A 14,986-nucleotide genomic window follows, 5' to 3' on the forward strand; every position below is an offset into this window, starting at 1 on the left:
GATTATCTTCCCCTTTTGCTGGAAAACTTTGAAAGAATTGTAGATACTTGCTTTTTAAAATTCCTCTCCTATTCTTTTTTTTTTTTTTTTAAGATTTTATTTATTTATTTATTTATTTATTTAACAGAGATAGATATCATAAGTAAGCAGAAAGGCAGGCAAAGAGAGAGGAGAAGCAGGCTCCCTGCTGAGCAGAGAGCCTGATGCAGGGCTCGATCCCAGGACCCTGAGATCATGACCTGAGCTGAAGGCAGAGGTTTAACCCACTGAGCCACCCAGGCCCTCCCCTCTCCTATTCCTTTTTAAACCCATTCCAGTTAGGCCTTAACCTCAGTCTTTCTGCCCATACTGTTCTCATCAAGGTCATCAGTGATTTCTGGATTCTTTAGTTCAGTGGTCTGTTCTCAGTCTCCATCTGCCTTACTAGCTGCCATTGATAAAGCTGATGATCTCCCTCATCTCACCCACACCCCGAGGCCACTGCCGTACACTTGATTCAGTTGGCTTTCAGGCTACCTCCTCACACTCTCTTAGTTTTCTTATTATCTCCTTGTTTGCTCCATCTGTCTCCTTTACTAGTTTCCCTTCTTTTCCCTGACCTGAAGTGTCCAGGGTCCAATGCTTGAACTTCTTCTCTTCACTATCTATACTCAGTTTTTTGATGATATCGTTCCATTTCTTGACTTTCAACCAAGACTTTCCTTCTGAACTGCAGATTTTTATATCCAACTGCCTACTAGGTATCTCCACTTCTATGTCTAATAGGCATCTCAAACTGAATATTTCCAAGACTGAACTCCTGATCCTCCCACCCAAAATCTGTTCCCTATCTCAGTTGATGGCAACTCTCTCTTTTCAGTTGCTTAGGCCCAAAACTTGGGCAGGATTCTGGACTCTTTTCTTTCTCTCAGATTCTGCATTTAATCATTTAGTAAATCCTGTTGGCTGTACTTCTAGAGTCTTACCATTTCCTCCCACCTCCACTGATGTCACCCTGGGTAGAATTAAATGGTTTTCATCTGTTTTAACGTAGTGGCCTCTAACTGGTCTGTTCTTGCAGCTTTGTTGAATATTCCCAACACAGCCACCAGTGATCTTTCAAGACCGAGTGTGTCAGGGGCGCATGGGTTGCTCAGTCAATAGTGCATGCGACTCTTGATTTTGGAGTTGTAAGTTAAAGCCTCATGTTGGGTGGAGAGATTACTTACAAATAAAATCTTTAAAAAATTTTTAAAAAGTAAAACAGAGTATGTCAGATTCTGTCATTTCTCCATTCAAAATCTTGCAGTGACTCCTCATGCTCCTTAGTCATGTTTTAAAGAATTCGTATATTTGGCCTTCTGTGATGTGTTGTTCACTGACTCTTTGCCTTTCTCATTTGACTTGAGCCAAATTAGCTTCCTAACTCTGAGTACACTACCTCCTCTTTCCTAAGAGCTTGTGCTATAGTTGTTTTTTGCTGCTTGGATTGTTACTACTTCAGAAAATGGTAATACCTTCATTGTCTTTGAGTCTTTGTAGGATCTCTTTTCTGAATGAGGCCTATGCTGGGTGCTCTTGTGTCTGTAGCCTGCTTCCCTGCTTTGCTCTCCACATTTGGATCTCTTTACCCTGCTCTACTTTTTATTGCTTATAGCCTACCTCTCCACCCCTGCCCCAAAATGTCAGTCCCAAGAGGTCAAGGGTCTTTTCTGTTTTATTCACTATGTGATATATCTGAAGCATATAGAAAAGTGCCTGACACATAGTAGGTGCTCAATAAATATTTGTTGAACTGAATTGATGAATTGAGCCTGGTGATCCTGGGCCTATCACTCAGTTGATCTGTATCTTAACTTCTCAGTCTGTTAGATGAAGCTGTCTGCCTCCTCTTCATCTGATAGATTCGTCCAGAGAATCAGAATCAGAATCAGGGAAGGCATGTAGCTAACGTATGGCAGCTTTTGAAATGGGATATGGTAGTGTTAAATAGAACTCTTCATTTGCCCTATCAGTACCAAATGCAGAATATTTGTTGTTAAAGTAGAACAATAATTATATACAGTATTTGTTTATATTTGTATGACTTATTCCTGACTATGACCTCCTGAAAGGAAGACTGAATGTAATAATCCTTGCTTCATAAGTGAATCTTGAAGTAAAAGATAAATTATTGCACTTAGGTTATTTGATTTTTTTTTTTTTTTGGACTGGATGAAAAATGGTAATGAGGTAATCCTGAATTTTTGTCATACCCTTACCCCCATCCCAACTATTGCCTACCGTTTTTGTGTTCCTTTTTCTGGAAAACTCTTTGAAAGAGCTGTCTATACTTGCCTTTTCTAATTTCTCTCCTATTCTTTTTTGAACCCATTCCAGTTGGGCCTTTGCCTCAATCTCTACAACCAAATCATCATTAAGGCTAAACACTTTGGCAATGGGGTTTACCTAGCAAACAATTCTGTTTACTTATATAGGGAATCTAACAGAGTCAAAATCTTAGAATCAGGGAGTAGAGTGACAGTTGCTAATGCTGGGGAAAGAGAAAATAGGAGATGGTCAAAGGGTACAAAGTTTCTGTTATGCAAGATATTTAAGTTCTGGGAACTTATTAGTCTGCCCAGTGCCTATCACTAACTGTGTTCTGTACTTAAAGTTTGGAAGAAGGTAGATCTTAGGTTAAGTGTTTTTACTACATACGTATGCATGATAATAACAATGGTGAGAGGAAACTTTGTGGGGCAATGAATATGTCTCTGGCCTTGACGGTGGTAATGGTTTCATGGGTGTATACTTATCCCCAAGCTCAGACATTATATATAAACAGCTTTTTGCATGTCAGCCATACTTCAGTAAAGTGGTTTGAAAAAACACACACCAAATAATTGTGTTTAAGACAAAACAGATATCTCCTTTAATGATATTTAATTGTGTCTAGTATGTACCAGATCTGTGTTTTAAGATTAATGTCAGCAGAGATAAAGGAGCTGGACTAAATTGCCTCAACAGAATAGAGCATAAAAATCCCTTAGGTACCACATGGACTTTGCACCTGTCAGTATTTAGCAGTAAAGTTACATACTCTGGGTTTTGGTTAAGGGCTTGGTTGTGTACTATCCCTCTTTCCCTTGTCTGTGCATTAATGTTTTGAAGGAGAGAAGTGCTTTTCTTTACAGGTTGTATTGTTGTTATTTCCTCTGTAATTAAACTATTACTTCCAATGTAAACATAGATGTAGATTAAATTTATTGAGCACCTATTATTTGCCAGATATGTTAATGTCAGAGATGAGTCAGATACAGTCCTTATCCATAGAGACCGTCTAATGTGGGAGATAGACATTTAAACATACGAAATGTAGCATGAGAAGTTCAATAAAAGAAACAGGTACCAGCGACGTGGCCACAGTAAAGGCAATGACAAGTCTGATCAGGGAGGAAAGATACTGATCAAGAATAAAAAAAAAAGAATAAATATATACACATAAACACACATATACATTTACCATTATGATTATTGTTTATTGTTTACATTAACTGTCATCATGGCAATGGGAGCCTGTTTCTTTGTGGCTGAATGTTTTTAGTGCTGGTAAGGACTGAAGTTTGAGAACAAATGCTTGGCAAGAATAGAAATTGAGAGAATGAGAAAGGGCAAACAGTGGATTATGTTCTATGTAAAAGACACTCAGACTTCTTATACTTGGTAACTTGTTGCTTATTCAGTCCCTTTTCTAAGGACAGTTGTTCTCTGGATAGAGAAAGTAGTATTTTCATTTCTTTTATGATAGAGGTATATTTTTCTCAGGACCACAGTTAATACATAATGTATCTTTTAAAAAGTCATATACAAATACAAGTGAATCTATAATAAATCTGACAAAGGATGATGAATACTGTATGATCTCTTTTATATATAGAAGCTTATAAACAAACCAAGCACAAAGAAGAGATTGGTGGTTTCAGAGGTGAGGAGTGGGGTGAGAGAAGTGAATGAATTGCTTTTGTGTTGTTTTTAGTTTAAGTATATAGAGTACAGATAATAATAAAACTTATCCACAAATATAAGTGGATCTCCTCCACACTGTCTGGAAGTACACTGAACATTTGGGCTACAATCTCATTTCGGGAGCCAGGAGAGAATTCCTTTTCAAAGGAGAGCATCCCCAAGATGAAAAGCTGCCACCATTTCCCTCTGTGAGTACTTGTAGAAACAACAGGGTATCTTTCTTCCCTGTAATTGCCCTGGTTTGGACTGCTTGTCTGTTTAGATCACTTAGTTGGGAACACTCCCTGATTGGAGGGGTCATTTCCGTTACTCTGTTATGTAGCTGGTACATATTTCTATTAGTGAACTTGTTATGCTGTATTACGTGCATTTAACTGTCTCCCACATTAGACTGTCTCTGTGAGGATAAGCCTTGTGTCTTATCCTTTCTAATGTCTAATCCATTCTCAGCATTCCTACCAGACTTTTAGTTCTAAACACAAATCCAGTTATATTATTCTCCGTTACTGAATTGTTTAATGGCTCTCTACTTGCCCACAGTGGGAAGTGCACATTCTTTAAGAACGTTATGTAAGGTACCTTGTCATCCAACAACAGACTTGCTTTCTAGCATAATCTCTACCGTATCTCTCCACCCTGTCTGTACCCTGGCCATATCAGTTATCTTGTCATACAACAAATGCAGATGACACACCTTTCACTGTATTTTTGTTTTTGTCAGCCTTCTTCTCTTAATCGAAAGCTTCATCACATGGGTAGCAATTTTTATCTTCCGATTAACTGTTGTATTAGGAAAGCACCTTGCACATAGTAGGTGCTTGGGGTAAATTTGCAGGCATGAATGAATTTTTTTAAAGTCCACCTATCTTCACATAACTAAATATACCAGCCACTTTGTTTCTGTTACTCTTTTGGTCAGGTTGAGAATTCTGTTTCTCACATTGAAAAAGAAGACTTTTTTGTTTGTTTTATTCAAGGTGGTTAATCAGATATTGGCAGAGAGGAGTCCGTTGTTGTTAATAACATGATTCAATAAGAATATGATGTAATGGCTATATTGAGAAATTATATTCTAGGTAACATTTTTTCCTTAAGTAAGGAAGAAGAAATCAAGTTGTCTTCCCTTAGCAGCTGGTCTATAAACAGAAATCTCTATGTAGCTGAACCATTTAGTTTTTCCTTATGTTCTGTGATCATAAATACTGAATTACCACAGATTGCACAGAGTGCAGATTTCTACCAGAAAAAAAGGTCGTTTCTTTTTTTAGGTTGCTAATTTTTTTTTCACTATTCAAATTTATCTCAAGTTGCAATTCAGTGCTTGGAGACAGTTTTTAAAATCAGCCCAGAAGATACCCATCTAGCAGTTTCACAGCCTTTGACAGAAATGTTCACCAACTCCTTCTGTAAGGTAAGCTGTCACTGTTTTCTCATTAGTATCTGATTTAAATGTGACTACAATAATGATGTTGGGTTGTTAACATTTGAGGGGCTAGACTTTAGGTAACTAACTTCTTCCTAGGTGTAAGGTAGATAGTCCACATGGAGATGATTTGGGACCTAAAATAAAACTTTTAATGTGCTTTAGGTTTCCATATTAGTAGCTGTTCACATCCTTTCACCTTCTTTTATGTTTAATGATATGTCTTAGTTGCTTTTTAAATCCTGTTTAGTCTCTGAGCATTTTTAGATTTCTGACATGGAATACAAGTTAAAAACAAAATTTTCCTGTTTACAAAGCAACTATGTAGAAGTAGATTCATTAGGAATTGAATCATCATTTTGAAGCAGATTTCATAAAATTTGACCATTGATAGGGCTCTTTAAGATAGGGGAAGTTGCAGGGTCATTGTGCAAAAGTAATGCCAAAACCCAAGTTTTCTGATATCCCTGCTCTCAAGAACTGTTTATAATGGTCTCTGGTTTCTGGCCTTTTCAGGGAACATGGACCATAACACTGCCTAAAAAAAAAATTTTTTTTTTTTAAAGATTTTATTTATTTATTTATTTATTTGAGAGAGATCACAAGTAGGCAGAGAGGCAGGCAGAGAGAGAGAGGGAGGAAGCAGGCTCCCCGCTGAGCAGAGAGCCCAATGCGGGGCTCAATCCCAGGACCCTGAGATCATGACCTGAGCCGAAGGCAGTGGCTTAACCCACTGAGCCACTCAGGTGCCCTAAAAGAATGTTTTTAAAGACAGTTTTATTTATTCAGTGATTGATTTGTAGAGAGACAGTGTAAGCAGGGAGCAGTGAGGGGTAGAAGGAGAGGGATAGAGAAAATCTTAAGTAGGCTCCATACCTAGTGCAGAGCCTGATGTGGGGCTCAGTCTCACAACTCTGAGGTCATGACCTGAGCCGAAATCAAGAGTCTGACATTTTACTGACTGAGTCACCCACGCATCCCTTCAACTGTCTGAAAAATCTTAAGGTTACTGATTTTAGGGCCCCGGGGTGACCTCCCATGTGTTTTTTCATTACACTTTGGTGCCTCGTGAACTCCTTTTGTTATTCTAGTTCTGTATTCAAGCTTCGGTAGAAAATGAGGAACTCAGGGGAAAAGCCGAAGCATGTAGTGTATACTTCAGCCTGGCAGGGACATTGCTGATACTACCACATTGGCTGCTTCTAGAACTTGTTGGAAGAGGTTCTGAGAATTGCAGTGAAGATTGCAAGTTGGCAGTATTATCTTCCATCTTTCTATACTTGGAAAAAAGAACAATGCGGTTATCAGACAGATCAATACTAATTATATGACAAAGATGTAAGGAGATAGTGACATGTCTCTGTGCCCCCCATCATAGAATTCCCCTTTGCTCTGCTTTGGTTGCTGTGATTGTCTGGGCTTCTGGCCTCCCTAGGGAACCCCATTGCAGTGGCTGGATATGCCCATGGTTGAAGCTGACTTTATTTAAGTCCTAGATGCCCAAGAGGCTTGTGCTTGAGACAACACTTGGATTTGCTCATTCCTTAGCTCCTGTCACTGTTCACCTCATATTAAAGAGATCAGAATTTTTTTTTTTTTACTTCTCAGGAGACTCAAATTGACTTTTGCGCTCTGTTTAAATAGGGCTCTGTTTTCTTTCTCTCTCACTGTTTCCCTATGATTATATTTAATTGTAAAAATTTTTTACTTACTATTTTTAGAATATAATTTCTTGGAATTGGCTGCATTGTGTATCTGCACAGTGTTATTTGTGGTATTAATTCTTTGTTATTCCTATTTAACAGCAGCAACTTCATCACATACGTGTTTGTTAGGAGAGTACCTCAAAGAGAGTCTAAAACTTGCCTAAAGCAGCATCAAAATTGTTAAAATTAAAGAAATTATGTCTCTATTTCACCATAAAAAAGAGTGAGGTCTTGCCATTTGCAATAGCATAGATGGAACTAGAGGGTATTATGCTAAGCGAAACAAGTCAGAGAAAGATACCATATGATTTCACTCATATGTGGAATTTAAGAAATATGCAAACAGCAAAGGGTAAAAAAAAAAAGAGAGAGAGAGTGAGCGAGAGACAAACCAAGAAACAGATTTCACTATAGAGAACAAACTGAGGGTTACTAAAGGGGTGGAAGGTGGGGGGGATGGGTGAAACAGGTGATGGGGATTAAAGAGGACACTTACGATGAGTACCAGGTAAAGTATGGAATTATTGAATCATTATATTGTACACCTGAAACTAAAATAATACTGTATGTTAACTAACTGGAATTAAAAACTTCAGAAAAAAAGAAATTATTCGTCTAAGTATCCTTGGTTGTTACATTGATCATTTTAGTTTTAGGAGTTAAGTTTCTATACTAAATGGATTCAGTCCTTTATATAAAGTAGATAACCCTCATCCCTACATTATGGCTGCTCAAATGTATTCAATGAATATGAGAATTAGTTTTTAAAAGATATAGAACTGTGGCAATTTCATTAAAATAATTCAGAAGGATTTAGAAGGCAGAGCGGATTAGAGTCCATTTATCAATATGCCATTTTTTGTGACTCGAAAAAGCCACTTTTTCCCCATGCATTAACTGCCCAGGCTTGTTAGAAGATGTGTCATAGAAGAAACCCTGATAGCAAGTACTGCGGTGCAGTCCTGTGTCCTTGAACTACATTTACATCCTATGACCGTAGTCAGTTTTAAGTAGTGACCTCTAGTTACAAGGATTCCCATTTTAACTCTATTTTTTATTCCATTTTATTCTGATACTTTATGCTTAGAAAAACTGATTTGAAAGATTACAAAATATAAGAACAACTCATGTACTTGATGAATGATTTTATACTTGTGAAAATTTGTGTTGTAATTAGGGAAGTATATTTGAACGTTGGAATTATCAAGTTCCTTGAAACTTTAGACAAAACAAAGAACCTGGTGGGTATATTCTAAATGTAGTACGTAGGCACATTAGCTACAAATTATGTTTTCTGGAAAACTATAGCTTTACTCATGAACTTCAGAGTCAAGTATAAAAGCAGCACAATTTTAAAAAGATCTTTCAAAAATGGAAAATTGCATTATTTTCCTGGTGCCACTCAAGATATTTCTGCTTGTGCCTTTGGTTTGAACCCTATAAATGCAAAGGAGGTTTGAGGATGGTAGTAGCTACTGAAAACAGGAAATTTACATTGTTTTTTTATTTTATGATGAAATTAATATATGTCCACTGTTTTAAAAAATTCGGTCAACATGGAATGATATAAAGAAGAGACTGAAAATTTTACCTCCTTAGACCTTTCCTGTCTTTGTTTTTTAGCCTGTGTGCATGTATATGTGTGTGTGCACATATTTAAGTAATAGGATCATATTATTAGTGCTCTTTTTGTAAACTGTGAATTTGACTTAGTGGGTTATCTCCTTAGATATTAAACGTGTTTCAAGATTTTCACTAATATAAAAAAAAATCTCTTGAATATATTTCTATTCCTATTCTTTGTATACTGGTTATCTATTTATTTTACCAGAATTTAATAGAATTTATTAGAAATTTCAGAAAAAAAAATCTTCACAACTATACCTAATATCTAATTTGGATAACAAAATATCCTGTTTTTATTTTTAAATATAATGAATTTATTTTCAGCAGCATGTTCATTTAAAACAACAAAGCATTTCCATTCACTAAAAAGGTATTTGTCAATAAAATACACAATAAACCTGTAGCATAAATGTAAATAGTCAGTTTATCTCCATTACCCACAGTATAATTTATTTTATGGTTATAGTATTTTAAGTATATTGGTTACTTATATTTGTTCTGCATGAAGTAGGATTTTTTGATCTAGGTAAAGCAAATAAAAAACTTTGATTCACAGTAGCCCATTATCTTCTAGAGAAAATTCTACATAGTCATTTTTCTAATAAAATTATGTGAGAGGACTATTCGCCTATTTCTTTCTAATCTTTTTATTTACAAGTTAAATTTCATCACATGTAATTGCAGATGAGTTACTGTAATGCAGGTTATTCATTATTATTTATGGTTCTGTGGGATGGCTCTTTTTTATGTAGCTAAATGGAAATACATTGATTTTTATTTAATTTCAGAATGACGTTTTGCCTCTCTCAAACTCAGTGCCTGAAGATGTGGGAAAAGCTGACCAATTAAAAGATGAAGGTGAGAATTTCATAAAGAAATTACTTATTTAGTAAAACTTTCTGAAACTCTGGAGAAAATGACTTTGTCAGTTGATAAGATTCTGGTTTACACTGCCAAGCCTGGATTGTCATGAGGCCACATGGTATTTGTGAAACAGAAATAAATGTGATGGGGAAAAAACCTAGAAACATAGAATGGCTTGTGAGCAATATAGTTGTGTCTTGTTCCAAGAGAAGCAGATCTGATGTGAATAAGACCTGGAAAACAAGTCACTTAAAGGAGATTACTTATAACTGAATTTGCTATGTGTACTCCAGCATACCAAATTCTTTTTTATGTTTAAAGAGATGAAAATAATTTTCAGTATTATTTTAACTCTTGTATATATTTACTGTTTTCTAATTCTTTGAAATTTGTTAATGCATGTATATGGCATGTAAGTATTAGCTAGCACATTTAGTTACTATATTACTACATCTTCTAATAGTGGCTCTTGAAACATTCTTGGTGCTAATAAGTCACTGTTGAGGATCTGTGTTCAATTTTTCTATCATGTCATTTATGTTAAGCTATAGAGGAGAGTCAGGTCAGGCATACAAGAGTTGTACTAAGAAGCTGGAGGGAAGTTTTGATATTAGCAGTGAATGCGAGCCAAGAAATTCCATGTCCTATAGGCAGAGAGTTTTAGGGATTATGCCATGTTCTGAAGCTATACAATATTGATTCAGAACCATTTTTCTGTACTTTTCCTTACACCGAAAAAGGGTGTTTACTTATAAAAAAAAAACAAACAAAAAACCTAACAGTTGATGTCTAAAATGGCAGATATGGAAGTTTTTCCTATTCCTTGGGCCTTATCTTCTCTATTAAATTTATAAATACATACATATATCATTGTTTTTAATGGCCACATAGTGTTGAATGGTACTGTAAGACCATGATTTACTTACCTAGATGGATAATTTTGTAATCCTAAATAACATTATCTTAATGTCTTTGTCTGCATTTTTACTACTTTGATTATTGTCATAGGATTACATTATAAAGTTCTGTATTTCCAACAAATACACAGCTTTCGATTTTCCATTTCCTATTTTCTCTAAGAAATGGTAGTACTACAGTGACTTAAAATTTTAGAATGATGTCTTTCATAGATTAAATGTAAAAGTAAGCAACAACCAAGGGGTACCTAGATGGCTCAGTCAGTTAAGCCTTTGGCTCAGATCATGATCCTGGGGTCCTGAGAGTGAGCTCCAAGTCGGGTTCCCTGCTCAGTGGAGAGTCTGCTTGTACCTTCCCCCTTGCTGCCCCTGCTCATGCTCTCTCTCTCTCTCAAATAAATAAATAAAATCTTTAATAAAAAATTAAGCAACAACCAGATCCTTGTTTTCATTTGAGTCAAGAGTACTCCCCCACCAAGAATTTGAATTTAGGCTATCCAGATAGAAATGCATTTTCCATATATTTAGTTTCTAATTTTAACAATTTAATCTGTTGTGTTTTTTTTTTTTCTTGCTCAGAGTTTTATAGTATCTGAGCTCAATGAGGATGATATTGAATAGATGGCAAATTGAAATTTAATTTTTGTCCATCATGTTTACTCCCTCTGCAGGAGATTGTGTTCCCCACACAGTTTGCTATGATGTAGTGAATGTTGGTAAGAGGAGGATTAGGAGTCATTTACTGTTCCAGCATGGGTAACTGAACTGCTCTTGCTTTCGCCTTTAACCAAAAGCTTGTATTCTTTGTTTTTCTTAAGACCTATCATATCTAAGACACATTACACACAAAGTTAAAACAATTTTATTTTATTCTATTGAGTGTACCGGGGGGAGGGGGAGGGAAGAGGAGGGAGGTGAGAAGGAGATGAGAGGGAAGGGCAGAGGGAGACAGAGAATCTCAAGCAGACTCCACGCCCAGTGCAGAGCCCCACAAGGCCATTGTAGACTGTCAAGTGTAAGATTATTCCGGGCTGTGTGTTATACTTAACTGTGTTAATCAAGGCTTCTAGTCTGCTAGTACCTTCCTGAAAGGTTGCTTTCAAATATTTCTGTGTTTGGTTTCTGAAAAGCTACAGTAAGCTCAGAAAAAACCAAGATGGTTTCATTTCCGTCATTTCCTCACACATCACAAAAGTCTAGGGATATCTTACAGGTCATCTTGATAATTAAAGGAGATAATTTTATAGGAGATGACCACGAAAGCATAAATTGCTATAAAATGTTCATTTATATTTATCTTTACAAATTTCTTCATCTGTGTCCTGCATATTTGTATGTTAGATGTTTTGTAACTTTAGGCTTACTGCTACTATATGTAAATTTATATATACATATAGTATGTAGACATTTGATGGGGTGGTGGTTTACAGGAAAAGACATACAACAGATTTTATTAATATTAATAATAATGATAATAACAGTGCCACCCTGCTAGTGAATGATCTGTCACAACTGCTAACTCAGGAAAGAATGGGTGAGCCCTGGTGCTGTTGGGACCACCTGCTCCGTCCTTAGGAACCCCAAAGGGACTGGACAGTCAGAGGCACAGCTCCTGGCTGGTTTTGCCAACACTGTCAGGAACAAACTCAGATACTCTCTTGTGGGAGTAGCCAATAACTCAAGAGAGGAGGGTTTGGAAAAGAGAAAGGTGGAATTTATTTCTGGTACCAGCTGCCGAGGGAGGTGGCAGCTCAAGCCTTAACAACCCACCTATCTGCCTGCAAGGTGGACCCCTGGAGTTTTGCAGGAGAGGTTTAGGGGAGTAGGTGCCAGAGAGCAAGCAGGGAGCACATGATCACGGCTGCGGTTTAGTATGTTTTCAGCATGTGATCATGGACAGGGAAGGGACCTATGGTTGTGGTCTTCTAGGCATTCTCTTACTATCAGTGCTTTTCTGGCCTGGCAGTGGGAATGTTCTGGTCATTGCCCAACACCTTCATCGTTGCCTCAAGATAATGTGGTAAGAAATAAGCACAGAGGATTTTAGTTAGAGCATGAGTTAAATGGTCGTGTCTATTTCTGGTTTTAACTTTTGGGATCACTGTGGTACCAGAGGACTCCCTAAGAACCCAAGATGAAAAGGCCCAAGAGCAAAAAGAAAACCCACATAACGCAGAAAATTCCTTTGCACAGGAGAAACAAACCTATTTAAGTACCTAGGCTCATGTAGTTAATATTATCTTGCTCTGTCATAAAAACTATGTAATCCTCTTAGCTTCCTTAGAGGTTTTATAGTTGTTACATTTGGGGGGTGGGGATCTAAATTAATTTTTTTTAAACAGCTTTATTGAGGGTTGCCTTGGTGGTACAGTTGGTTGAGCATCCGAATATTTGTTTCGGCTCAGGTCATGATCTTAGGGTCTTGGGATCAAGCCCTGCCTTAGCTCTACTTTCAGGGCGGGGGGAGTCTTCTTGAGATTCTCTCTCCCTCTGTGTGTCCCTCCTCCCATTTGCTCTTTCTCTATCTGAAATAAATAATTCTAAAAACAAACAAACAAAACCCATCAGCTTTATTGAGCTATGATTTGCATACCATACAGTTTACTCCTTTAAAGTGTACAGATTTGGGCGCCTGGGTGACTCAGTCAGTTAAGCGACTGCCTTCAGCTTAGGTCATGATCCCGGAGTCCTGGGATAGAGTCCCATATTGGGCTCCCAACTCCACGGGGAATCTGCTTCTCCCTCTCACCTCCTCCTTGCTCATGCTCTCTCTCACTGTCTCTCTCTCTCAAATAAATAAATAAAATCTTTAAAATAAATAAATAAAGTGTACAGATTCATTGGTTTTGTAGTATAGTCGTGGAGCTGTGCAACCATTACTACAATTATAGAACATTTTTATTACCCTAGGAAGAAACCATGTAGCTATTAGTGGAATCACTGTTTTTGTTTGTGTTTGTTTTTTTAAGAGAGTGCATGTGTACCTGTGTAGGTGTGAGTTGGGGCAGATGGAGAGAGAGAGAGAAAATTCTAAGTAGTCTCCATGCTTAGTGCAGAGCCCCATGTGGAACTTGATCCCACATCCTGAGATCATGACCTAAGTGGAGATTGAGTCAGATGTCTAGCCAACTGACCCACCCAGGTGTCTCTAATAGTCACTCCTTATATGCATTTCTGATTCTTAATGTGCAGTAACTTTTCACATGACTTTATTTATTTATTTATTTATTTGAGATGTGGGGAGGGGCAGAGAAAGAATTTTAGGCATTGAGCCTGATGCAGGGGCTCGATTTCAATCTCCATCTCATAGCCTGAGATAGTGACCTGAGCCAAAATCAAGAGTCAAACTTAACAGATGGAGCCTCCCAGATGCCCTACTTTTGCATGATTTTAGATGCTTTTGTCTACCTGTGTTTCCTTTAATCTTCCTGTTCCTGTTCCTTGTAAAGTTGTACTGTCCTCGTCCTATGAAGTAGCTAATGATCTGTTAAAAGACCAAGCTAATAGGAGAACTTCTGGTTTATTGGAATTTGGAAGGAATAATACAGACCTTTGTGATGTAAATCTTTCCTCTTATCCAGTGTTTTAAAATTTAGATTTTGAACAGAGGTTATTAATCAGTGAGCAGGACACATTCCATTTCAGGGAATACAGAAGATAGCCACAGGAAATCCCTTATTTTACTGGCTGGTTGTTACCCCAGCTAAATTATTTCCAGATGTATCTGCAGAGGCCCTTCTTGGAAATTAGTACCTGTGGGGTAGCCCTGGTACCTGAAATTCTGTCTTTGTAGAAATTCATGTCCACCTATCCCCTTTTAAAAATTTATCTCGGGAAGGGGTAGTGCATAAAAATATTATCTGCCAATAACTTATTAACATGATTAATTTTACCAGTTTACCCACACAGCAGAGTTCTGAGGGCTTGACTGTTTAGCAGGTGTGTGTTTTGAGGGGAGGACTGGAAGAGGGATCCAGATTGAGATGATGATTGAGAAGGGTGTTGTATCTGGAATGGGGTGGGCAGCTCTAAAAAGAAGAGAGAGATGAAGATAAGGAAGGTAAGAAGAGATTAGATTTCACCTAGATATTCATAATTACTGCATTAACTCACTGAAGCCCAGATTTCATAAGGTATGCAAACATTAGTTGTTTTACGACTTTGCATTGTTAGGATCATTCAAACACACTGATGACTGAGGAGTATCAACTGTATAGTACAATATAACTTTTACCCCTTAGTGCCATTGAAAAAACATGTTGAGGGGGCGTCTCTTGGCTCAGTTGGTAGAACATATGGCTTTTTTTTTTTAAGATTTTATTTATTTATTTGATTGAGAGAGAGAGAGAAATCACAAGTAGGCAGAGAGCAGGCAGAGAGAGAATGGGAAGCAGGCTCCCTGCTGAGTAGAGATGTGGGGCTCAATGCCAGGAACCTGAGATCATGACCTGGGGTGAAGGCAG

At 37.3% G+C, this 14,986-nt stretch overlaps 1 protein-coding gene across 4 annotated transcripts in view; it reads left to right on the forward strand.

Moving 5' to 3' along the window:
- SGTB (small glutamine rich tetratricopeptide repeat co-chaperone beta) overlaps nucleotides 1-14,986 on the forward strand; it is a 47,091-nt gene that overhangs the window by 4,811 nt on the left and 27,294 nt on the right. For all 4 annotated transcript variants that reach the window (XM_082723074.1, XM_082723073.1, XM_082723071.1 and 1 more), the window contains exons 3-4: nucleotides 5,295-5,398; nucleotides 9,531-9,600. In XM_082723074.1, the coding sequence (XP_082579200.1) occupies nucleotides 5,295-5,398; nucleotides 9,531-9,600 (174 nt within the window). The remainder of the gene's footprint in view (nucleotides 1-5,294; nucleotides 5,399-9,530; nucleotides 9,601-14,986) is intronic.

The sequence above is a fragment of the Mustela nivalis genome (assembly GCF_964662115.1).
Source record: "Mustela nivalis genome assembly, chromosome: 3".
Taxonomy (NCBI): domain Eukaryota; kingdom Metazoa; phylum Chordata; class Mammalia; order Carnivora; family Mustelidae; genus Mustela; species Mustela nivalis.